A 25269-nucleotide genomic window follows, 5' to 3' on the forward strand; every position below is an offset into this window, starting at 1 on the left:
ATATCCAGAAGCATTGTTCTCTAGAGAATGCATTGCGTTGACAGTCTCCCAGATTGTCTGTATTCCTATGGAAGAGCAGACAGCCCGAGGAACCCTTTGTAAATAGCCCTGCTGCAACACTCGGATTCCTCCCTTCATGCGAAGAGAAGTTTAAATTGTTTTATGCTTGTAGCAACATGTTTGTTTAAAGCCATTAATCTGTTCTGCCAAGCCAAGTATTTGTAAAGCAAGCTATACACACTGTCTGACAGATCTGGGGATATAATGATAGATGACGTGGTATTAATTGAGTTAGGCTTCAGCTGAAGCTGTTTACCTCTCACTTGGGTCCGTGCAGAATTAAACACAGCAGTAACTTGGGCATCACAAACCCGGTCTGGCACACTGACAACTGACTTTGAGTTCTCCTATGCACGGGGCCGCTCTCCTTGAACATCCATAGCACTTAACATTCATCCACAAAACTTTGCTTCAGATCAAATTTACAGGAGGGAAACGCAGGTCACATGTGAAGTTTTTTAATTCAAATATAGTTTGGGGATTTTACCTACTGCTGATTATACTGGGAGATATAAAAAGTGAAGAAAAGTTTGCATTGCATTTGCCCAGACTTAAGCACCACAAGTAAAATGATTTTAATATATGGCATCCACTTTTAGAAAACGCCAAAGGGACTCATTTTCTTCCGTAAAAGAAAAATTATTGCTTTAAAAAAAAGATAAAAGTACAACTTGTAAGGCCAGAGGGGAGAAAAATACAGTAAGTGTTAGCATTATGTGGTAGAAATCAACTGACTTTTCTTTTAAAAGAAAGAGTTCTAAAGTAAATCAGAATAAATGAGGAAAAAAGCATGTGCATTTGCTTTTCTATCTTAATGAAAGAAAAGCATACTACATGATATAAGGGTTCCCAGTCTGACCAATATGCAAATTACACTTTCAGTCCTCCATAGTTTGAACACACTGATGTTTAATCAGCAACATGAAACAGCTTATTCAACTTTTAGTTCCACTAGGAAAAATAAGGACCTCAACATTGTTCCTCATTTTGAGAGAAAGAATGTGCTCAAGGGGATAGCCCACATTGTTTGGCTGCAAATGAAAGCGCATAACCTTATGTAGATTCACATGCTTCTTGAACTGGGCAGTTTCCACATTCTGAATTTTTTTTTTCAGTACAGTCTCACAACATGTTAGGCAGCTGAACAGAAGTCTGCTCTGGACTTTTTTTCATGACACATTCCACTCTGACTTCTAGTAAACCCTTAATCGAGAGGGATTGCGCTGGAACAGGCTGTTATTGTGTCCAGCACGACCCACATTAGACGTGGTTTCACTCTTCTAGTCCTTCGATTCTCCACGCTGTCACCATCTCATTAGTCTGATGTCCCTGATGGCATGCAGGCTCTGGGAGCTCGCCTGGGAGGAAACCCAGATGGAAGCCGTCAAGGCCTTAGAGAGGACATGCACCTTGGGCCGGGGGGGGGGTTCACCCAAGTAAATAGGAATGCTTAAAAGTGCCAGACTGGAGCTCCCAAAGCACTGCATTACAGATGATCAGCCAAAATACCCAGTGCTCATGAACCTAAATTACACTCCATACCGCTTATGGTGGATTCCAAGGGCTGTGGTCATACAACAGTTTTTCAGTTTGTTCTGAGCAGGCTTTGTTACAAAACACCTTTGCATCTGTAATGCACTTTACTGTACAGCAGACGGGAACTGTTTTACATTAAAGGCAAAGATACGTGGGTAGTTTTCTCAGACAGCATTCTAATGTGTAACACACGTTGTACTGTTCTGATTCTTGTTTGAGGTAATTAAGCAGCCCAGTTACAATATTTTAAAGAGGATTCTGTCTTGTTTATGGGGGAGTGGTACAGTATATTCGGTATACAGTATATAGTTATATATTTACCAGGTCTACCACAAGCAGACACTATCAAGCTACAGATTGTGCCACAAGTAAGGAAGTAAAAAGAATAAGTTGGCCAAATTAAAAGAGATCATATAAAACCCAACCAGCATGGAAATGTCATCTCTACACTATATAAAAAACAAGCATATGAAATCATGTCAAATAATTCAGTCAGAAAATAAGTGTTTTCTTCAATTAAATGGCATCCTATCCTGGGGAATGGTTACATGTCGCATGGTCAGCCGCTGTGCCTCTGCTGTGGGCATTTCCTGCATGGCTTGAATACATGAAGACCAAACTTTCCTTTTCCTCAAGAGATGAGCAAACTCTAATCCAACAACTATTCACTTCCATTGCATTTTACTATATAAAACATGTTCTCAACTAGCAGAAACTTTCAGGAAAGTTTCAAAAACATATTCTGGATATGTTACAAATGTAATAACTGATTACTGAATACTTTGGTTTGGGGATTTAACTTATCCAAGAAAACCTACTGTATATCTACACCCATTTATAAATGGGTATTTTACTGAAGCAGGTGAAAAACCTTTCTCAAGGGTACAACAGTATTGTCTCACCTGGGATTTCAACCCGCTTATTTCGAGCTACGAGACCAGAACACTAATTACTGGTACCCTGTATATGGTTTAAAGAAAAATTCATAAAGCTTTAATGTTTTTACAGCTAGCTAAATTTTGAAGGATACACACCAAAATTATGCTGTATGTAAAAGAACACATGTATTTTATGTATGCAATATATAATGCTGAAACGCTGTGTTGTTTTATCATGTTGGTGTACCCTTGTGCACTGGGCAGGTCACTCGCAGGGACTTTTCTTGTGTTCGTGTGAGAAGGATTCTCCGTCTGCTCACCGGTTTTAACAAAGTTGTCACCAAGACACTCTGCGGCTTACTACTGAGGTTGGTGAAACCAGATTGCATCGCCACACCATGGCGTTATTCCCACATGACACAACCACAGCACACAGACAGGCAGAACAACAGGGCCGGCAGTGATCAGACCCCAACTCTGAGCTTTACGGCCAAGAGATAAGCCTGGGTTTCCCCCCCAGCTGCTTCTGATCACTGCAAACCCCAGGCACCCACAAGAACGCTCTTGTGCACACGTGCACAGTCCAGCACGAACACTTCGCACTCACAGACATCCTCTGTTCCACATGGGTCAGTGGGGGGAGTGATCTGCACAGTTCTGAAGGAGAACCACTTTAAACCCCACAGCACTGATTCACAGATCTACAGACACAACATGCTCAACCTGACTGCCTCGTGATCTACAGTATAGTATACAGCTGCCAAGGGCGAAAGGAATGGCAGGTATAGCTGTGGACACTGACATCCGGGCAGAATCCCAACCAAATCACAAGACCACCTACTGTACCATCCCTCACACCATTCCCCCAGCCCAAAGCCCCAAGTGGAAATGGAGAGCAGCGTATTACCAGCGCAGTGGTTGCTGAGCAGAGCTGAGGAGTTGCATGCCGAAGTCAAGCTGGACAGGCTTTCTTCCATTCTCGTGCCCACAGTGCTCCTGCCGCTGGTGCTGCTGCTACTGTCGGTCCAGTGAAAAGTGGAGCCTGGTGCGTTTGCTTTCTCTCACTACGATCTGGTATTATCTCACAGCACAGTCTGGCTGCTCTGAGCCGCCGGCATACTTTGAATTCTAAGGATATCCTTCCCGAGTCCAGATGGCCAGCCACAAAGCACTTCTGTGCTGGCGCAAATAAAAACTCAGAGACACCTCTCTCTCTCTCACTTTCTAGTCCCTGCTGCCTGTCTCTCGCTCCAGCATGCAAGCGTGCTACTCACACACACACAAAGCCACAGAGAAAGGCTGAAGGAGGTGGAGATACAAATAAAAAAAATTGTGGCCCACTCAGGGAGTGGCTAAACCTTCGGAGATCTTTAACCTCTGGTGTGCCAGAATATTTTAAATCTCTGTCGCCACAGAACTGATTTTTTTTACCTTTTTTTTACAGTTCATCAAATTAAGAGATTTGTTTTTCTTACATTTTGAATAATGCAAGTGCTGCAAGTCCAACACATAATCAGAACATGTGATAGCCTTTGCACAAAATGCAACAGGTTTTTGTTAACCCTACGGACATCAAGGTACAGTAGCTGTGCGGATATGTGGTTAGAGCTCTAGACTTTTTAAAGTGGAAGATGTGAGGTTCAAATATCAGGTAGTGTTTCTTTCCCAGCTTGTTGTGGAAGAAACAATGTGTGTGAAAGTGTGGTGTTATGTGTGCAAAGTCTAGGTGTTAAGGCAGCACTTCTCTAGAATCATGCCAGAGTTCAAAAGCCATTACTGGCACCTGGCTCTGAAAGAAGGATATTGCACTGAAAGAATGTTATTTAATCACCACAACACCCACATGTCAGCACTGTGTGTGTGTGTGTGAGAGAGACACCACTACACAGAGTGGCACTGTGTATTTTAATGACTCTCTTGGGAAGTCTTGGATAGCGCTTACAACAGGAGCATCATGTTTCTCAGCCGACCCCCCACTATGATTCATACCTGCAGGGACACATATCATAAAAGTACAGCAAGGCTTTTTTTAAAACAAAAAAAGAAAGAAAAAAAAGTCAGCAAAGTTGTTAAATTGGCTCATGAAATGTTTAATTATCTCGTATGTCTGCAGACACTTGAGTGAATTCTGAGACTTGAGCAATAAAGCAGCAGAAAGAGGAAGAGAGAGCGTGCATTTTTTCTGGACAGCCCTCTGCCAAGCTGGAAGGCAAATGAAAACAAACCAGCCGAGTGTGTACTGAGTGTGTAGCCTGAAAGACAAAGAAGGCGGGGGGGGGGGGGGGGGGTAGGGAGATGTACCGTCACCAAGCAATCTTGCAGACGTTAGGACACTTTACTGGCGCTGGGAGTAGGCCTGAATTTTACACAGGGGACGGCAGGGGGATGTGTGGCACAGGACCTTGCTGGGTGTCTCATTCTAACTCTCCACACAGCTGGATAGCAGCAGGTTTTAATATTTTAATACTGGATTTTACAAGTTAACACACAGGCAGCCCAAAGAAGAGTGCTCTGCTCCTTAACTGACTTTGCCTGGGGGTGCATAGAGCTGCACACATCCTATTGCTGCCCAAATATTTTTACCATGCGTATGCCCAGAAGCTAGTTCTTCCAGAGCTCGCTCTCACTCTGCTTCTGATCCTTTAACCTCTTAAGTGCAAGAGCAGATTCTTCATTTAATACTGGGATCCTGCTACAGTAGGTTAGATGGGAATGGAGTTTTTTTACATACAGTATCGGTGTAGTTATTACAGCACGGCTCTGTGAGAGATCAGGGGCACTTGTAATCTGTGGTCTTTTTGACAGGCATTTTCCATTCTTTAAACATTAAAACTTTTAAAACATTTCGTACAACTTCTTTCTGACTGTGGCCTGAGCAATACATAAACTCTGAAACCTCCCCCGGTGAAAAATGAGAAACTTTTTTTTTTGCCTGATGGGTAAAAAAAAGCCTGCCCACAAGTACTGGGATTACAACCTGTCATGGGTGGTAAAGTGAATTTTTCCATTTTAGTCAATGTCCATAAAAGGGTTAAAGAGGAATTTCAATGAGCAGAATGTTAAAATAAGTATGTGAGACTAGACACAGACTAATACTGAGCTCCTTTTTTTGCTACCCTCTTGCTTTTTTGCATTTGCCTGAAGTGCCTCTGAAGCCCAAGGACACTGTATCTCAGAAGGAAATTACAGCTTGCCTGGCGAAGAGGCATTTCTTCTGCAACCCACCACTCCTTCTTAAGCATGCAAGCCACAGAAAGATCAAAAGCCTCGCTGGTTTATAGTGAAGAGGAAAGTAGGTCAAGGGCCAACCACACTGTTACAAAGAACTCCCAGATTTTGCCACTATCGATTCTGCTAAGGAAATGGTCCCTTATTGAGTGTGGGGTGACTCACAGCATGATGCAAGCAGGGCACGCAATCATCCTGATCAAAAACTCAAAATCAGGACCCAAGAGTGCTAGAGGTACAGTATGAAGTGCGTCACTTGGGAAAGAGTGAACATCTAAACTTATCAAGACACATTTACATTAATCCATATTAACAATAAGCAACAACAGGGCAAACAAACCATCCAGAAGGCCAATATACAATACTCACTGATCATCGTTACCAGCCTTTGCACAGTGAATCTGAGCTCCTTCCACCCGGTAATCGATTAAGACTACCTACAGTATATTCAAGTGCAATATTAATTTGGACAACTGATTGTGTATTTTACTTTATTAATACATTTTTTTTCTTTCTCATCATACATGTACTCTCGTGTATGTCTCTTATTTGATAATGGGTTCATGTTCGATTTAATTTGTATTGTTATGTCTTGTACCTGACTGCATAGAAGACTTCCCATCTGGGAAAAGGAACTAAGGAACTAAGTAAGAAATACAGGTGACTGGTGTCTTTTTTTTCTGCCACGTATCACCATAACCACATTATCATCAAAAGCATTATTCAAAAGAGGCTTAGTGACAAGGTTACAGCTGGAGTGTAATAAATGCAGTGTGCCTGCTCACTCTTCCTGACAGCAACTTCCGCAGGCAACCAGCAAAGGGGTTTCACTTAGCTGAAATTTCAACCCTGATTGAAAAACCTGTTTTCTTCCTCTTTTACAAGCACATTTTTTAGAAGCTCAAGAGTAAAGCTGAAGCTGAACTTTGTGATCCTTTGTGTAGGAGTTTAAATAATCAAACATACTATTAAGGGAATTAAAAGGTCTGAGGAGACATTCCTGCTGGACCTCTGCTACTGGAGACGCAGTTGTACAATGGACAAATTCATGTTTCCAACAGCTAGCTCCCTGTGACAGATAATTCATCTTTTCTTAACTAAATGTATATTTTAAATATTGAAATGTGAAGATCTGCGGCTTCTGCGGGGTTTTTTTTCCAGCTGCCACACGCATAGAAGATCAACATCTAAGAATCTACATAGGACAAGTTGTTCCTTCCTGTTCCTTTTCACAGGCAGGATGTCCTAGTGATTGTAAAAAATGTCTACATGGATTTTTCATACTAAAAACACTAAAAGTTAACAGGATTTGCTCTCTTGTTGAGCTATTTCACCCATGATCTGGTGCAGGCTCTGTGTTGCTGACCTTGAGGTTCAGTGTGTCTGTGGGTTTTCATTCACACTCTGGTCTTTGGGCTAAATCTGCTACATTCTATCTTAAATGGAGTGATTTAGCACATTCTCCCAACTTTTCGGGAGCTGTTACATCAACGACATCTAGAAAACCTGTAGAGGCATCAACTCTCTGAAAACAGGAATAGATAGCCCTTCTCATAGTAGAGCCTACTTTATACCACCAAGAAAGAGCAACTACTTTATCATAGAAGTGTAAGATAATAATATCCACTGACAGAAATAGCCATGTCATTAAAAAATTCCTTTCCTAACAACTCTACAGTCTGCCCCTTTCTAATCAGCTGTTCTCTGGTTACTTAGTTAACAAGAGACTCTTCTTCCAAATTGAAGGCACTGATGTCAAGAGAATGGTGCAATAACCATTCAGCAACAGCACATCACGGGCGGGCGCTGGCAGGCGCTATTAGTGAAATGTGACCTCCAGCCAACAACTCCAAATCTTGCAGGTTAAGCATTATCAGGTATTTCTCTTCAACTGTCCCCTCTTACGCAACAGGACTGAGTAAACATGCTCATAAAAGCTGCGAACGCTAAGCCTCCCTGACACGCTAGCTGGTGAGCCCAGCACTCCACATGGAAGTCTCCCATACTGCTTTCGGCCAAGCCTATCGCAGGGGTGGGCCTGGCCAAGCACAGCACAGACAAACCCACCTGTGTAAAGGGTGCACAAGCAGCTTTTAAGATACCTTTCAGTTTACTTCCACTAACACAAAATCTAAACAAACTGCATGCATTGACTGGTCAGTTTAGTTACCGTAGTCATCTGCTAGTGGCGTTGTAATGCAAACTGCCCATTGAGATGTATTTCAGTATTTCAATATTTTTCATCTTTCCAATTTTATCAATATTTGTATATATGATATTAGACTTCTGCACGATAATTTTAGTATCAACACTCCTGACTTATGCTCATATTGCCACTCTGCCCAACAAAACCACTCAATGCTACTCAACCACCTTTCAATGTTCAAAGATGCATGCCTCCCTCATTGCACTATGGGTACATTAAATTAAAAAAAACAACCAGATTACATTTATCAGCGTCCTGTCTGGGTATCTCTTTAGAAAATGTCACAGTTTGTGCTTCTATAGCAACAGAGCATGGAACATTTTTATAAGGCCTGTAGCAGACGGAAAGATGTTAATCAGATAAGTCTTTCAAATACTGTAGCTAACATATATTAGACTGATACTCAGTTAAATTCTCTGTTAAGCCAAATGTTTAATGTTAAATGCACATTGGGCATTTCCACTTCTAGATCTCAGACTTTCACAATTGCCTAATTTTTCATGTTTTAATTCTTGGTTTCTTTTTGCAACATTTTTGGTACATCCTTTCTAGTGAGCAAACATTAAATGCTATTTCTGCCTTGCTGCTTTCTTTTCATCTTTTCTAATGTAGTGCTAATCGCCCTTTTAAATGGGGGTGTCATTCTTGTTAGATATGTAGGTGTAATTGTTTTTCACTCCCAACAATGACAACCCCCAGGCAATGTAAGAAGCTGCTACAGTTGAATTTTAACACTGTTCTGCAACACTGTAAAAACTGCATCACCTTTTTTTTCTAAAGCAGTTTGTGTTAGCAGCTATTTACCATTTTAAGAAAATGTGCAACATTTGCATTGTAGCAAAAGAGGAAGCATTCAAATAAGATAAAGGCAGCTGTCAAAGCATAACTGGCTACTGAGCCCCATAACCTTGACTTTAAAACTTCCTATTAATTCTTAGATAGAAAGCAGACAAGGTCTGGCAGGTTCATTAATATTAACTGGTGGATTGTACTGGAGGAAATTTCAGAACTTATGCTTTGTTAATATACTGTATTTCAAAAGTCACTGACTTTAAATTTCTTTCTAGGCCAGCCTTTGTCTGCTAGGTTAACGGTTTTAAGAACTGTTAAAGTTTGTTTATATTACATTACAGAATGCACTCTGGTAAGAACGTACTATGGTAAGTTTAATAGTCCAGTAACTGCTGAGCAGGCAAAAGGTGTCAGTTAAATTTGTAATAAGAATCAGAAATATAACAAGACATGAAGATTGAGTCTACCCCTCCCTCCTGCCGCTAACCCAACAAACTAGGGCCCAAAGTGAGTCAGACCATGTTGTTTAATGCTGGAAATAATAATAATGTAATAACTCTGAGGAGAAATGTCAAACCCAATTATAGACATAGTGGGCTGTGATTTTAAAATGTTCTGCTCTGGGAGTCAGAGCTCATACTATTTTTTTGGCAATGTAGGAGGTTTAAACTTTTCTTTACATCTCCAAACCCATCAGTATGTCTGCCTTATTATGTAAAACATACAAATATCACATGTTAAGTCACAAATGAGAGGAGGCCAACTAATTTATTTGATTGTTAGTAGCTAATTGATCTAAGGTGCTTATCCAGCTAATTCTTGATAGAAGCTTGTTCCAGACTCAAACAACCCTTTGGGCAAATAATCTATACCTTTTCTCAGTTTTATGCACACTTTCCCACAGTTAAGATTTCATCCTTTTCTCGTTTCACTGTTGATTCTGAATAAGTCCCTTAGGTTGAGTTTGTCAAAACCCTTGGGATGGTCGAATCAGGTCTCAACGGTCTTCTCCGTTAAAGAAAAAGAACATTAGATTCTTTAGTCTGTCAGTGTAGGACATTTTTTCAGCCAGAGAGCTGATGTAACAGATGATAAACGATTGAATTAAGTGAAAAGGTTTCCTGTTTGGCTCAACTCAAATGGAGTGCAGGTTGAGTACTATACTCCATATGTCACTGCCAGGTGCTTATAAACTTACAAAGACTTCAGCAGTGATGAAGATGAATTATGTGTCACCCTCCCATCATTGATATTTCTCCTTTATGGCTCTGTGGAGCCTGCAGCAGGTCAAAAGATGAAAGATTCTGAGAAAGGTAGCCGTCTGAAAAATTCTAAATGGGTGAATTTAAAATAGAAATTACTGTACTGGCCACCCAATTAAAAAAATACTTAAGGTCACTCAGGCCTATGCAAACCAGAGCTGAAACAATCCCCAATCATTCAGATACAGTTCTGATGTAACTGAATTTACCAAATGACCAAAGAAAAGTTTATGACAGTTTATGAGTTTATGACAAAATGTCATGCAAAGGAATTGATTGTGCAAGACATTAAGTAACCTCTGCTTTAATTCTGAACAACTGTGTTACAACAGAAAAACTTAATTTCATATTTTAAAAACCAATCACATTCAGCACTTGTCGTATGAACAGAACAGTGCATATGCTCCTTCTTTTTGGCCTCCAGTTTGCAGAACTCTGCTACAAGGTGCTCTCTGTTTGCTGAAGGGTGCCAGCCGTGACTCAATCACTGTCCTGCTGCCTTCCTCTGCTCCTCCATACATTTTCGTTTTGATTTGTCTGTGAAACTTTGAAGACTTCTAGGCCGGGGGTGGTGGAAAGCACCGTCACACATCCTGAGATTTGAAGACACACTTCAAAATGACGGGCATGTTTGAAGAAGTGAAACAGAGGCTTTACTGTCTAAAAAAAAAAACTGCCGCCAAAAATAAAAATCATTCTTTCAGAGTTCACAGAAAAACCATAAGTGGTATGCAGCATGCTGATATGGCAGGAAATGTTGCCAACAGTCAATGTGGGCACAATTTTAGACTGTTAACCACATTTTTAAGGCCTCCAATACTGACACATCAGTGGGGCATCACAACCCCTTGTTACAAAGTTTCATAATTATGCAATTATCACCTCTTTTCAGGAGAATGAGTTTCAAGAAAGCTAATGTAACAGGGACATTGATCCTGTCACTAGTAATGAAGGTGTGAACACTGAAAAAAGCTGCTGCCAAAGTCAGACTAAAATTCTTTATATAATACAAGTGAATGTACTGTATGAATTACAAAAAAGAGAACAATACAATTAAGATGTAGAAACATTAAAAAAATAAATATTCTAAATTCTTATTACTGAAAATTCAAGCTAATTCTACCTCTTAACCACTGGGTCTCCTAATAGTCAAAAGTCATCTTGGCACAGTGGGCCTGCAAATTTAAAGCCACAAATTAAAGAGCCGGAGCCTGCAGTATACCCACTTTGTCATTTTAAGAACCTGTTAGCTGTTTCAGAGCTAATGCCTGAAAGGGTTTTCTACAGTAACTATATCCTATGGAGTTTTCACTGTTTCCTAGTAAAATCCAAAAAACCAGTAGGACAGCACTTTATCGTTTGTCAAAAACAATAACTGGAATTTCAATACCTCCGGAACCAAGAATAAAATATATTTAATCTCAAAAACGTCCTGGTAACCATCATTAATGCCTTCCAATTTGGTCATAATGAAAGGTTAACCCAGTGAATTCGTAGTTTGTGTAAGACGTCTGTTCTAGCCAAGGAGAATCAAATCAGATTTAAAAAAAACAACTCTGGAACCAACTTATTTTCTCAGATACAACATGTAATCAAAAGGAAGACATTGTTTTCAGCATAACAGCAGAAAAACAATCTGTGGCCAGATGACTAAGTCCTTCTGCAGGCCACACCACTGTCAAGGGGATAGACAAGAAGCTGGCTACAGGGAGTCCACAGAATTCCTCTCTCCTTTTCCTCTCCCAGCTCCGTCAATCACAGCCGTATGTGGAGAAAGGGACAAAGCAAAGTTGGAAAAGGATCACTGTTTTTAACAGAGATGGAAATGACCTTCGGGAAAGAGGAAGTAAAAATTTAAAACAAACAATTCACATCTCTAAAAACGTCTAAGTGCTCTCCAAGACTCATTTTATTCCGTCAAACATGGCCGTTGCTGCTTGCCAAAAAAATACAGATATCCTGTCAGGGTTTTGATTTATTCTGGACACAATAACAATGTGAGAAGTTCGAGTTGCCCGTTTCCAAGTAAAATTGGTGGAAATAATGTTACAAATTCTTCAAAAAGGTTTGTAGTTGTTCTGAGAGGCGGCATAGCACAGCTGCCGGAACAGATAATAGTGCTTGCCCCTCTGCCAAACCCTCTGCTTTGACTTTGAGTGGGTATGTGAAGAAAAGACTGCACCTAGCATCTCTAAATCTGTATGTGGTTCACACAGCATTGAAGAGCATCAGTTATTTATCGTAATATGTGGACCAGCTGTGTTACATTACATGGAAGTCCAAGTGCTCTGTCATGAATACATGATGGGTTCTGATCCTCTGACTGCTTACCATCAAGGGTAGTGGCAGGGGATCACCCCGGCTGTAAGAATAAATCTTGGACTTCATTTACTTTCTTCTTTCAACAACCTACCAATTTCAGATCTGCAATTGCTTACCAGCTCTGATATTGCCCAGCTGTTTTAGCTGGTCACCATGTGGAAATCACTGTTGAAAAGGCGTTGCTCTCAGCAGCAAAACTGGCAAGCCTGCCGGTACCTAAAAAGTCCCACAGGTAGTTGCTGTAGGAAGTCCTGGCCTACTCATGCCCACCCTGCCCTGGCAGTGCTCAGCCAGTTGTACAGTAAATGGCTTTGTGAATCTCAGTCATCTTGTTGCACAGCTCAGAGCCAACACCAAACTAGTCTACAACACATCTGGAATGCAGACCTGGTTGAAAACCTGCTAAGGCTCACTGGCTGAGGCAATATAGAAACCTCCTAAACTTTATTTTTTGTGTTTATCAGCCAGACCAAACCAGCGCTGAAAAGTGACTCACCACTCTTAATTTCAGAGCAGATTCTCTCTATATTTATCTAATAAAATTCGTTCTGATGTGAAAACAAATGCAAATAAAAGCATTGAAATTTAACTTTTATGTTAAGTTAGTGTGCAGTATTATAAAATAAACATACATAGTGTTACTATGTGTCAATGTTTACTAAAAGTAGAAACTGCACATAAACCTAATTTCAAAATGGTCATTTTAAATGGTTGTAGAATTTAAAAGTAAATGACTCTAGCCGTCTGGAAAATACAAGGCTGTGCATTTATGATTTTTCCTAAATGTGCGCTTAAGACATCCAAACAAATCCCAAGAGAAGGATTATAAAAATACAGGACGTATCATAATATACCACCATGATCTTTTACTCTGCAGCACACAGCAGTTTCTATCTGGCTATTTTTATTTATCATTCAGGAACCACAAGTCATGCACTAGATGAAATGACAGAAACGGATCTGGATGAAAGTGGTCTATTAGTCTGCATTAGATATAGCAGCCACCATCACATCCTTTGTAAGTAACTGCAGGGTAAACAGGTTACTGTGAGATTGTTAACATATTCATTGCAGCATGTCAAACAGATTCAGCTGAAACATTTCGAACCGAGAGAGCAAATGGAAACAGGAATCACGAGAGCCATGCTTAATGGGAAAGATTATAAATGGAAACTGCAGTGTGCAAGTAGAGAAGCACCGTATCCTCGGTGACTGTGTAGCAACTTTGTACAAGACATCACAGTCCAGTGTTATTTCTGTTATGTCCAACAAACAAGTGTTTATTTTGCACACATTCAGCCCTTGAGCCTGGCTGACAGCTCAGGAAGGCTGTAACCGCACACAGGGAGAAAGCCACTCAGGTCACAGGCCTCTATGGTGCTCCTCTATATCACCAGATGTCAGAGACTTCAAGACTCCAGGAAGCAGAGAGATCTGAGAGATCCCTGGCCAGCTCTTCTCCACCCTATCTTTGGAGGCACTCAGTCAGTTGTGTACTACTGCTTGGGGGAAAACCCAGTTTACAATTATAAGTTGCAAAGTATAGAACATATACAGCGCCTTGCAAAAGTATTCAGACCCTTTAACATTTTTGGAATACTGCTAGATTACAAATGACACTTACAATCTTTTCCCAATCAGTATTTTTATTGCAAACCACTCAGGTTGAAAATTCTAAACACAAAATTAGTTATTTGTCAGCAGATACCTTATAGAAAGTCAAAAACGGAATTATGCTGCTTGTATAAGTATTCAGACCCCTGTGCTCTGGTAGCTCTAATTTTACACAGGCGAAAGAAATCAGCCCTAATGAGGATATAATTGCCTTACCATTGGCCTGAGCTTGTGTACCATTGAAGTGACAGTCACATTTAATAGATAAAAACCCCAGTCTGTTTAGGGACTGTTGTTCAACAAGTTTGAACACAATCATTTATGAATGTTTTTTTAAGTTACAATTTCTTGTTGTGCACATGCAGAATAATTGCCTGATGAAAACTAATCTTATCATAATAAAACAGTACAGGGGATATGTACTGTAATGTATAGGAAAGGAACCGTTCAAAGGATATGATTTGGTGCAAAGTATATGCAGTGTTATGCTGACATGGCCAAATGTCATCAGATGCCTGACAACATAATCTAATAGTTCAGGTGGGTAGCTGCGTCAGCATGCGTAGGCTGCAAAGGAACAAGTAATAGGTTTATTCCATGCTGGAAAAAAAGGAAGAAAGAAAACCTAACGTTTCGGCCGTGGAGCCTTCTTCAGGTGTGAGGTGTTCTGATGTCCACGGCCGAAACGTTGTGTTTTCTTTCTTCCTTTTTTTTCAGCATGGGATAAACCTATTACTTGTTCCTTTGTAACATAATCTAATTATGTCAAAGGAGCACAAATCCTAAGTAATGCATGATACTACAAAGTATAGGCAGTGAAATTATTTTAGAGTTTAAAACACAATAGATGAAGCTCACGTTCTACCTAGTGCCACATGTGGACCCTGAAGATAATTTGTGAAACCGGTACATGATAAAAGTGGTCAAGGAAGAAAAACTACCCAAAAGGGACGTGAGGTTCCTCACATTGAAATCTCAGCATAACAGGTAAAAGTGCAAATGACTTTGCTACCAGTACAAATGTTAATGTTTATAAGAAAAATAACACAGGCATGAATGTTAAATGGCTGTAATATGTGTGTAGCTGCTTGAGAAGCTTTGTGGAGAAGAGGCGACTAGGCCTGCATAAGGCGCCCAGTCTCCCAACAGAAAAGACCAGATGACCCATTCCCTCAGGATCAGGCCGCTGATCCCCATGGGATGAAGTTGTAAGACTCTGGAAAAAAATAATTCCTTACACTTGTACAATGTAACACTCTGGATACTCCACTCAAAGTCTTTAAAGGTAAGACTCCCCTCCACCACCAATGTGTATCCCCACAGTATGCTCCCCACACATCAGTAGTCATGAAGCTATTTCACAGATGGGGAATATTAGGTGGCCATGATTGGTAAAGGCCAGGAGGAAATTTGGCCAGGACACCGGGATAACATCCCTACTCTCTTCAAATGCACATCAAATATTAATGTTCTGAGTAATGCATTCACCCAATTGTGCTTATTTTCAGTAATAATGCATTGTGTATTTTTGTGCATATTTACAAAATATAATTTTGAATTCTACACACATTGAAGCCACTCTGTCATCTGTTTCAATAATCTCTTCCAATATTCCATGTTGTTTTTTTAACAAACTGGACAAAACGACTGCTCAGCGGGGCTGATTTAGATCCACAACTTTAAGAATTCAAGTGCGTATGAGCAGCTAATAAAGGAAAACAAAAATCTCCTTATGTAAGCCATATTTAGTCTTCAGCAATCCTTTCAAACTGAAAATGATACTTAAAAAATGAAATCTATAAAAACTTGTCTCATAAATAACCACAGGCTAACTGGCTGGACTTCCACATTGAGCAAGCATGCAAATCGGTTCTGCTTCACAGCACAGAGGGGTGTGACACAGTCGGGCATTTTTGTGAAGTCGGCTTTAAATGCTTTTTGTGTAAATGTCCAGAGCCCCAAGAAACAGCGGGTCTCTCAGCTCCGAGTTTTTCCCAGCAAAACGGTGAAGCCAATAAAAAAAAAAACGGCAGAGCAGCCAGGGATGCAGATGTTGTTTCAGGCTCAGGTTCTGATATTATCACTTCAAAGCCCAGGTCCCCAGAATTCCTCTTGTGTTGTGCCGCGAAACACCCCCCCTTCAGCACTACAGGGGAGGGCAGCATTCCTGCCCAGCCATCCCACACAGTGGAAGTCTCTGGTGCTTTTTTGTGGTTCTCTATTGTTTTGCCAGCCTGTGCAGATGACTGTGCCAAAAGTCTTGAGCAAACAGGGGGAGAGGCAGGAGATACAACCAGCTCTGTTCCATCCTGCTTGTTTTTCTTCCTGACACACTAATTATTTACACAGGAATCAACGAGATTTAGGTTCTCAGCCCTCCCCAGTGCCACGTGTTTGTGCATCTTCACGCCACACAAGCGCTCTTGTCAATGTATGTTTGGCACGCTACGTGCATCCATTTTGCAAGGCAGGATTTTAAGAAACATTATGTTTAGAACGGTCCTTTCCCCTAAAATGGAGTTACAAATCTCCGAGACAGAAGTAACTTGAAAACAGGTGCCTGACAGGAAGCTAATGTGAGCAGAATTTTGCAAGATGCTTCTTTGTGCATGAAAAAGTAGGGGACGCCTCCAGCCTCTACATCTAACAACTGGTCTAAAAGCACTGAAATCTGTCTAAATAAAGGAGAGCGGAGGTGTACAGAGAGGATGTGAGAAGAAAGAAAGTATTAATAGATTCACTCTTGAATCTCAGCTACTAGAAACCGGTTTTAACTGCTAAAAACCGAATGAGTCACTAATTTGTATCATGGTATAGTATCAAAAAAGAAAGTCAGAGAAAAATTGGAATTAAGAATGGCCTCATCTGATTCCCTCCTGAGGCATTTCCTTGCCCAGTCTCTGGATGCAATGACTGCTGGGCTCTGGGGGGATGCAATGTTTTGCCAGATATGGGACCTGCCTGTCTTCTCTTGCTGGGGCAGCTTCTTGTTCCCATTTCCTGGTGGCAACCAGACAACCCTGAAATGCCAACCCCAGAAATAACAGGAGCCAAAGCATGGCTTCTTCAGGCACACCTTAACAGCAGCTCAGGATATACCACTTACAAACTGAAAAATCAAAAACGGATTTTTCCTAAGTTCTGCTGAAGCCTTGCACGCTCACATTCGTGGTATGAAAAAAAAATGTGTGCAATTGCTTTCTTTGGCTCTTTCGACAATGTTGCAGAAGGACAAGCCATGGGGCTGTGTCAGTGCTCTGTCCTCTGAAAAAAATAAGGTCAGGTTCACTGCAGAAAGAGTAAAATAAGCTTTGCCTGCTCAAGTTCTAAGCAGTTCTTGTCTGTAAGTGCACCCTTACAGACAACCAAGATACTGGGCTAACTGTGTACCATGCAGAAGACAGCAGTTCACTGTGGTACTAACCTAGCAGTAGGAACAAACAGAATACTTTAATCAGCATCACTGGTTAATCAGATTAGATCAACATAAACCACTAGCAGTAAAAAAAAAGAAATGAAAAAACAAACCACTGCCTTATTTTCCCTATATATTATTAATATGCAAATCAAATACTTCTTAAAATTTCAACCAAATAACTGGACTGATTCACTATATAATAAAACATCAAGTAAGGTAGTTACTTAAATAAGGTACGATATTTAAAAACGTATTTTATAGTAGAAAACAATATTCAGTTTATTTTCAGTATTATTATATATAGAATACTAATCAGCCATACCTAACAGCTTCACCATTCCCAGCAAAAACATACAGTAATCACAAGAACAATTCTCATACATTCAAAATCTCAAATTCAAAACAGAACCTCCCCGCATTATAATTTTATGGATATGATATCCAATCCTCTTTATTTCTCCCTTCTGCCAGAGATTTCCAGGAAAGCTGTGCACTTTGGCCAATTACTTTAAATAGGGCACTAATACAGGCAGGGTTTTAAATGATTTTTCAGATTTCAAAATTATTTTTCACCACATATCAGAGTGTACCCCCAGGAACATAAAAAAATGAAAATTAGGTCAGTTTACTATTTAAATACATGTACACACTCTCCTTCCTTGTTTCGCAGTGTTGTTAGCCGTGTCTTATTATGCCTAATGGTTTTCAAGCTTTGACATGCAAGAGCCTGTCCCAGAAAGGGAACGTGATCTGATAAATTGAGTGTGTTATTAAAGAGCACATCGCTTTCACTGCCAGCACAATGAGTTGTCTAGCCTTCCGCTGCCAGTTCATGTTGAAGCACAGCACATTTGTTAGTATACTCCAATTCGGTGCACTGGAAATAAGAGACACAACATATATTAATTGGCATTAAATCCATAACTCTTGGCAGATATGACAAATTAGCTTTGCATATGGCATTGACAGGCATTTCCTTCAAAGTTTGTCACCCTAAAACATCTAAAAATAGGAATGTTGTGCTCATTTCCTGATGGGTGAGCTTCTCCTGTACAAAGGGTGGCCAAGTTCTTCCTGTATTAGCTGGAAACCAGAGCTATTCGCCCTGTCTTTGGTTTCATATCGCTGCAAGGCAGAGGGCACAAACACCTACAAGACCTACAAACCACATGAAGATCATTTAGCAGAATAAAACCTGTTCCAAGAGGCTCACTGCATGTGCACAGCTGAGGTAAAGTCATGGGAGTTCATTAATAAACCGGCAGGGCAGATTAGCACCGCACAATGGAGGTGTAACATATACTGGCCCTTCTTGAAATCCTAACGGTTCTGGGGTGAATGGAAAAGCTGTTTTTTTTTAGCAATACTTACTTTTAAACAAAGGGACAAGCAGTTAAATATCAGTAAGTATCAGAAGAATAGATTTTTGGAGACTTCTAGCTGGCCATATATTTTTGTGGACATAGTGTCTCTACTGTGGGACAAGTGCGCAGGTACCGTGTACTTGATCACATACTTGAATAGGACATAGCATCTGGAAATGAACTGTGCATCTGTGAACCAGTAGGTGCCACACTTCTGGCTGAGCTAGAAATTCTGAACCAATTCTGTTGACTGTTCCTTTTGGCATAGAATGACTTTGCATGTGAAACAGTTCAGTCGCTGTAATTCAGAGGTGGTTAAATGAACCCCTTCAGCAATAAAGCTTCTAGGCGATCTTTCTGTATGGAAAGTACAAAGAAAGAATTACTACTAGTAGCAAATCATTTGCCATATCATCCCTATCACAGAAAGGCCTAAATGTCAGAGAAATAATAATTAGATATAGTGTATGTAGTAGTAGTTCAGGTGGGTAGCTGCGTCAGCATGCGTAGGCTGCAAAGGAACAAGTAATAGGTTTATTCCATGCTGAAAAAAAGAAGAAAGAGAACACAACGTTTCGGCCGTGGAGCCTTCTTCAGGTGTCACAGATGCACAGTTCATTTCCAGATGCTATGTCCTATTCAAGTATGTGATCAAGTACACGGTACCTGCGCACTTGTCCCACAGTAGAGACACTATGTCCACAAAAATATATGGCCAGCTAGAAGTCTCCAAAAATCTATTCTTCTGATACTTACTGATATTTAACACACCTGAAGAAGGCTCCACGGCCGAAACGTTGTGTTCTCTTTCTTCTTTTTTTCAGCATGGAATAAACCTATTACTTGTTCCTTTATAGTGTATGTATTTGTGAAACTATAATACAAGTACCAATGAAAAGTTGTAGACAAAACAAATACTTTTTAGGGTGTGAAATTTTGTCACAGCCATACAGAGAAGAACAAAAATTGTTGTTTTCTAAACCAGGCCATCAACAAATAGAACTGACAAACCACCAACACCTTTGAAGTCTCTGCATTCCAGTTCCTGGAGGACCAATTAATGCTCTGGCATTCAAAAAAAATGAAAATACAAGAAACTTCAAAAGAAATTCAGTTCCAATTTCATTCCCCCCAAAAATCTGACCTTGTTTGCAAAAAATGTGAAGAACTGTTTTAAAAAAACTGTCTTTATTTCATTTTTAAATAATTTTACTCATTATTGATCTGTACCTGCACTGATAAAATAAAGATGAAAGAAATTTCCTTTTTATATTCAAGTTTTTATTTTTTAAGGTTTTCAGATTGTATTCAATGTTAGAGATTGCTTAACGTAAAAGAATGCTTCAAGCCAAAAGTTTGGCATAACCCTTTACTTTCCATTTTGCAGTGTCTGCAGTGATTCTAATAAAGTATAACAAACCTTAAACGTCTTTTAACTTTCCCTTAGTGCAGTGGTTAAGGTACAGAAACTACAACAAAACAGAATATCATAATGAGTGCAAAACGTTTCATTCAAAACCACACCAAAGGAGTCTGGTCAGACTTCATTTGGCTGATTATTGAAGATCCTATTCAGTTTATCGTAGGGAACAGGGTATTCATTTGGTTTACAGATTACATCGTGTAGCTTGTGTGCTGCATGGCATGTGTGCCAAAGAGACCACAAATAGACCTTCAGGGCCACCCTTATGTTAAGCCAGAGTGGTCAGTGTATGAACAGCAAGCACACACTTCAGTTTTAGCAGGAGTTCCTGCCATGATGGTAAACAGCAGGTCCTTGCACAGCACAGCGTGCTTGGAATTCTTGTGCTGGTTCTGGCCTCGCTAGACTTTGTTTTGGTTATGTTTCTGTCAGCACTGGCATTCAAACAGACAAGTCTGCCTGCACACAGTAAGCCCCATAACCACCCCAGAAAAAAACAATAGTGCAATCCCAGAAATGGCACAGGTCTGGAGCAGTGCTGCTAAAACAGCAGTTTGATCCCTTGTCTTTAAGCAAAATAATTATCCTTGGACTTAGACAACACTTTTCCGGATTAGTTCAAGTAGGTAGCTGCGTCAGCATGCATAGGCTGCAAAGGAACAGGTAACGAGTTTATTCCATGCTGAAAAGAGAAGAAAGGGAACAAAACGTTTCGGCTGTGGAGCCTTCTTCAGGTGTGTTGTGTCGTGTTTTTGTTATGCCCGGCGTAACATTTTTTCTTTCTTTTCTTTTCAGAATGGAATAAACCAGTTACCTGTTACTTTTCTGGATACTCCTCTCAAAGCACTTCACTGGCAATGGGGGATCCCCTCCACTACCACCAATGTGCAGCCACACCTGGATGATGTGACTACAGCCATAGTGCACCAATACGCTCATCACACACCAGCTATCAGTCGGGAGAGGAACAGAATGATGAAGCCAGTTCATAGATGGCAATTATTAGGAAGTCGGGACAGGTAAAGGCCAATGGGGAATTTGGCCAGGACACTGGGATAACAGCCTTACACTTTTCAAGTGTAACTCCTTTTGTTCCTACGTATATGAAGTTGAAGAGGAGGAAGCCATACTTTTAAGAACTTTTTTTTCCCCAACAAGTTTCCATTTTCATTGCCAATAAAATCTTCACACTCCAGTCTCAAACATGTTTACATAACACTGATAGCTTAATTCATTTCCTTTAAATTGTTCTACCCAGCAGTACAGAGAAGATTCAGTTCCAGCAATCCATCCTCTGAAGTCATTCTCTAAATCCCAGGATGAGTCCGATTGTTGTTGGCCGGACTTCTAACATGTTGCTACAATTTGGGATGTAGCCACATGTTTGGAGTTTCCAAGAAATGTACCCCATTCTAAAAGGAAGATCCAATGGGCATTCTCTGAACATGTTTACACAGCTGTCCAAGGAACTCGGCAGTAACCATCGTCAAATAGTGGTAGCAATCGTCAGCCTCTACTTAGAGCATCAATATTTAACTGTGACCATCACTGACCTGTGTAAGGTCATTAAGCAAACCTTCATCATTCAGGGAAGGTTTTGAGTGGGCCTCAAAACAGGATCGCTAGAACCATACAGTAAACATGGAGGGTAGAGAACCATGAAAATCAAAAAAGCCATGAAGACAAGAGAAGCAACTTGGTCGCGAGAGAGATTTCCTCCATATTGAATAAGGGACCAGGATCTGTCCAGGTGATTTTAGCATGGGGTGAGTACTGTGCTCTTAAGTAAAGGTATGTTGTCTTATACATTTGTGTAAATACTGATTTCCTATCTGTGGAATTACAGGCTAAAGAAATCTGTACTTGCTTAACCAGCCATTGTCTGGAACAGAGAAATGGGTTTTCCAGATATATGTAGTACTGGGAAAAATCTTTTTTTAACAGGACACAGGTTCCTTTTTTGCCATTTTAAGGTGTTTAGAGTTTAAAGGAGAATGAAATGTTTTACTGAATTATGTAGAAGTCAGGGTTGGGAAATATCTATAATAAAAAGTTGGGAAATGTTCTGTGTTATGTGTTTTTGTTTTATTGAGTAGTTGTCTTTTTAAGCTTGATGAAGAATGAAGAAAACCCACACTTTGATATGTTCAGTATTCCCTGACTAATAGGGGTGAAATTAATATTTATAATTTACTTGCATTGCAAGCTGCTGTCAGGACCCAACCTGGTTCTTATCTTATAGGTGATATTTATCTTATTCATATTTATCTTAATTCCACTCCACGGGACACATTCTAGGGAGATAAATCTTCCAATTCAGTTTTTAATGTTCTGGAAATCAGCATGTACAGTATGCACAGGTGTGTGACCTGCCAACAGTTAATGGGCTCACGAAGCATTCTTTCTCTCCTCACCTGTGCATGTGTCAGAGATAACAAGGGAGCAGAGAGAGTGATGAACACTCCAGCATCAAACCCCTGTTCTCCACAGGCAGCCTTGTCAAGATGACATGCATGTCACAGATTTACAATCAGATGCTCCGATGGGTTTTCAAGACTTTAAGCAGCCTGATGTCAAGACAAATGTCAAGACTCCTGACACAACCAAAAAGGGTTTCTCTGTAAAAACACATACTGCATAAAGTCATTCATCAAAAAAAACTACAAAGCCTTCATTTTAATTTTTCACTTGTAGCAATGACTAAATAAGAAGAACAATTGTCCCCATTTCCATTAACAGTAAGAAAGAGCTAAACTGATCTTGCACTGAAAGAAGCATTATTTTCCTCTTCTGGTCTGATCTCCTTAAATCTTGGAAGCGCAGCAAGGCTGGGCCTGGCAGTAATTGGGAAACCTCAAAGAAAAAGCTGTTTACTTCAGTAAGTAGTGACGTGGTGTTGATGACCAGTTGGTGCCACTCTTCCTTTTGGACCAGAATTTCGAAAATCCAGTATGCTGACGGGGACACTGGGCAGTAGGAGGTACCATCCTTTGGAAGAAACATTATATCAGTAGGCACGTTAACTCCAGTGTCCTGACTAAATCTGATTATACGCATGCCCACTCTGGCCTAGCCAAAGCTCCCCATTCATTGAATTGGCAAAGCAATTTTGCACGTCTCTACCTGAATGAAATTTAGAAAAAAATAATCTGATTTAAGAGTTGAGCTACAGCAAATAGAGTGCTCCCTCTCTTCTTGTTCTTCAGTACAGGTTTAGCAGACCACTCAGGCCTCAGAGGAGGCCATGCTTTTGGTCTTATGGGTACGAACAGGGGTATCGCCTACAAGAGTCCCCTCAGCCTTCTTCACTGCTTATCCTTAAGCATGACCTGCATTCCTGCTAGGCCCGTTTCTGATCAGAACACTAATGAAAATGGGGGTAAAGCTGTGAGCTTGTGGCATTTTAACTGGAAGTGGAACAAATCCCTTTAAAGCCCACTGTTAATAGAAACTAAGACAATCTAATCTAAGACGTTGTTTTAAAAGCACACAAACAGAAACTACAAACTAAGAAAAAACGTACATTTGCCTATCTGACTTAAAACAATCCAAACCTTGAAAGAGCTCGGGGCTTGGAGAAAGGTGTTAGCCTGAATTGCTAAAAAAGATTCAAATTAAAGAAACATGACTACACTGTATAGTGTAGGAAGCATTTGAACATAAAAGAAATTAATCGAAAACAGATTACAAATTACACATAAAAACATTTCTAATGGAACATTTGAGCTATTTTACATTATTTCTAACACCTGAGAAAGCACTATACTCCTTAGAATTTCATCTATAAGAAATGCAAATGACACTGCCCTCAATGCAAGAAAACATGCATACAACTGATACAGACGGACTTCAGAAAGGCAAAGGAGTACTTCATTTTTTCTTGTAAATCACTGATTTAATCTGCATACTACCAAACACTGGATGTCTGATTCATCAAAGTCATTAATTAACCCTCAGATCACCAGGCAATGGCTTTTCCAATGTTTTAAACTCAACAGTTTCAGTGACATTTGAGTTTTGGTGAAGAACATTTCAACGTAACTCCCAGTAATCATTAAAGAATCCTTTTAAAAGATGGCGAAGCAATATATGTGCTTGAAGCAAACTATGAGTATTTTCTCCTTTATTCACTCTGATGAGCTCATTTTACGATGCTCAGGCAAATGAGCAATTCTCTTTAAATCTTTGATTGTAAAACCCCTTGGGAACTAAAAAGAATTGAGAAAAGGTGATAAAAGGTTTCATATGCAAAGTCCTTCAATATAGCACAAGAAATGTGCATGTTACTTTCTACACTGTATATACATGAACAACCATGCAGATAATAGTTGTAATAATATGTTTAATGGCTGTAAGGTAATCAGTTTTCAAAGGAAACAGATGTACGCTCTTCATGAAGGAACTCTCTCAGCAAAACTGTTTCATTACTTTGGTCATCAACAGTTACTGTGCAAATGAGTCATATCCAGAGCCAAACAGAACACGAGTGCAGATGGGACTGCAAATGCTCAGAATTCACTTGGCCCTGCAGAACATCCGCCAAATTCAATAGATTATGCAAAATATGGAAATATTGAACTGCGTCACAATATAGCTTTAATGAACACACTAGCATAAGTGTGAACTACGTCAACCCTAAAACAGTGACAATTCACAAAATATAACTATAGATAGATTCACGTAGGTGTGGATGACCTCGTGCGATTTTACATTTATGTGGCTTCTTCAGTCAGTCCCCACATAATTAAGGTGCAGACTAATTTTAACACAAGAATAGACTAAAATTAATTTCCATTTATAGTTATAAAGAAAATACAAAGTTGTATTGTTAAATTGTAGACGTTTGAGGTGTCAATGATTTCATAAAAGCTTATGATTTGTGACAGACAGAGCAGCAAATATACACTACAATATGTTTCATGTTTTTTATGAGAAGCTTTTTACATAAATTGAAATTTATTTTTTTACAGATTTCCAAAGAGTGTAGAATAAATGTTCTGCAGAATTATTTCTGGTTTTGGTTATGGCCTTTTTTGGAACATAAACTGTACTGTAAAGAACACAACTCACAAATTACAAAAAAAGTTTTTATATAATTAAATTTAAACCATAGCAGAAGTGCCCACACTTTATTAAAGGAGAGAAAAAAAAACTTAAAAGTGTCCA

General features: G+C 39.9%; 1 protein-coding gene across 2 annotated transcripts in view; it reads right to left on the reverse strand.

Moving 5' to 3' along the window:
• Nucleotides 1–25269, reverse strand: part of eml4 (EMAP like 4) — a 110069-nt gene that overhangs the window by 65056 nt on the left and 19744 nt on the right. Inside the window, exon 1 of one of the 2 annotated variants that reach the window (XM_088933566.1) lies at nt 3382–3757. The exons of the other annotated variant lie outside the window; for it this stretch is intronic. Within the exon in view, the coding sequence (XP_088789692.1) occupies nt 3382–3451 (70 nt within the window). The 5' untranslated portion in view covers nt 3452–3757. Of the gene's footprint in view, nt 1–3381; nt 3758–25269 lie in introns of those variants that run through there. 2 annotated transcript variants of the gene reach the window in all.

The sequence above is a fragment of the Atractosteus spatula genome, chromosome 15 (assembly GCF_055471065.1).
Source record: "Atractosteus spatula isolate fAtrSpa1 chromosome 15, fAtrSpa1.hap1, whole genome shotgun sequence".
NCBI classification, from domain to species: Eukaryota; Metazoa; Chordata; class Actinopteri; order Semionotiformes; family Lepisosteidae; genus Atractosteus; species Atractosteus spatula.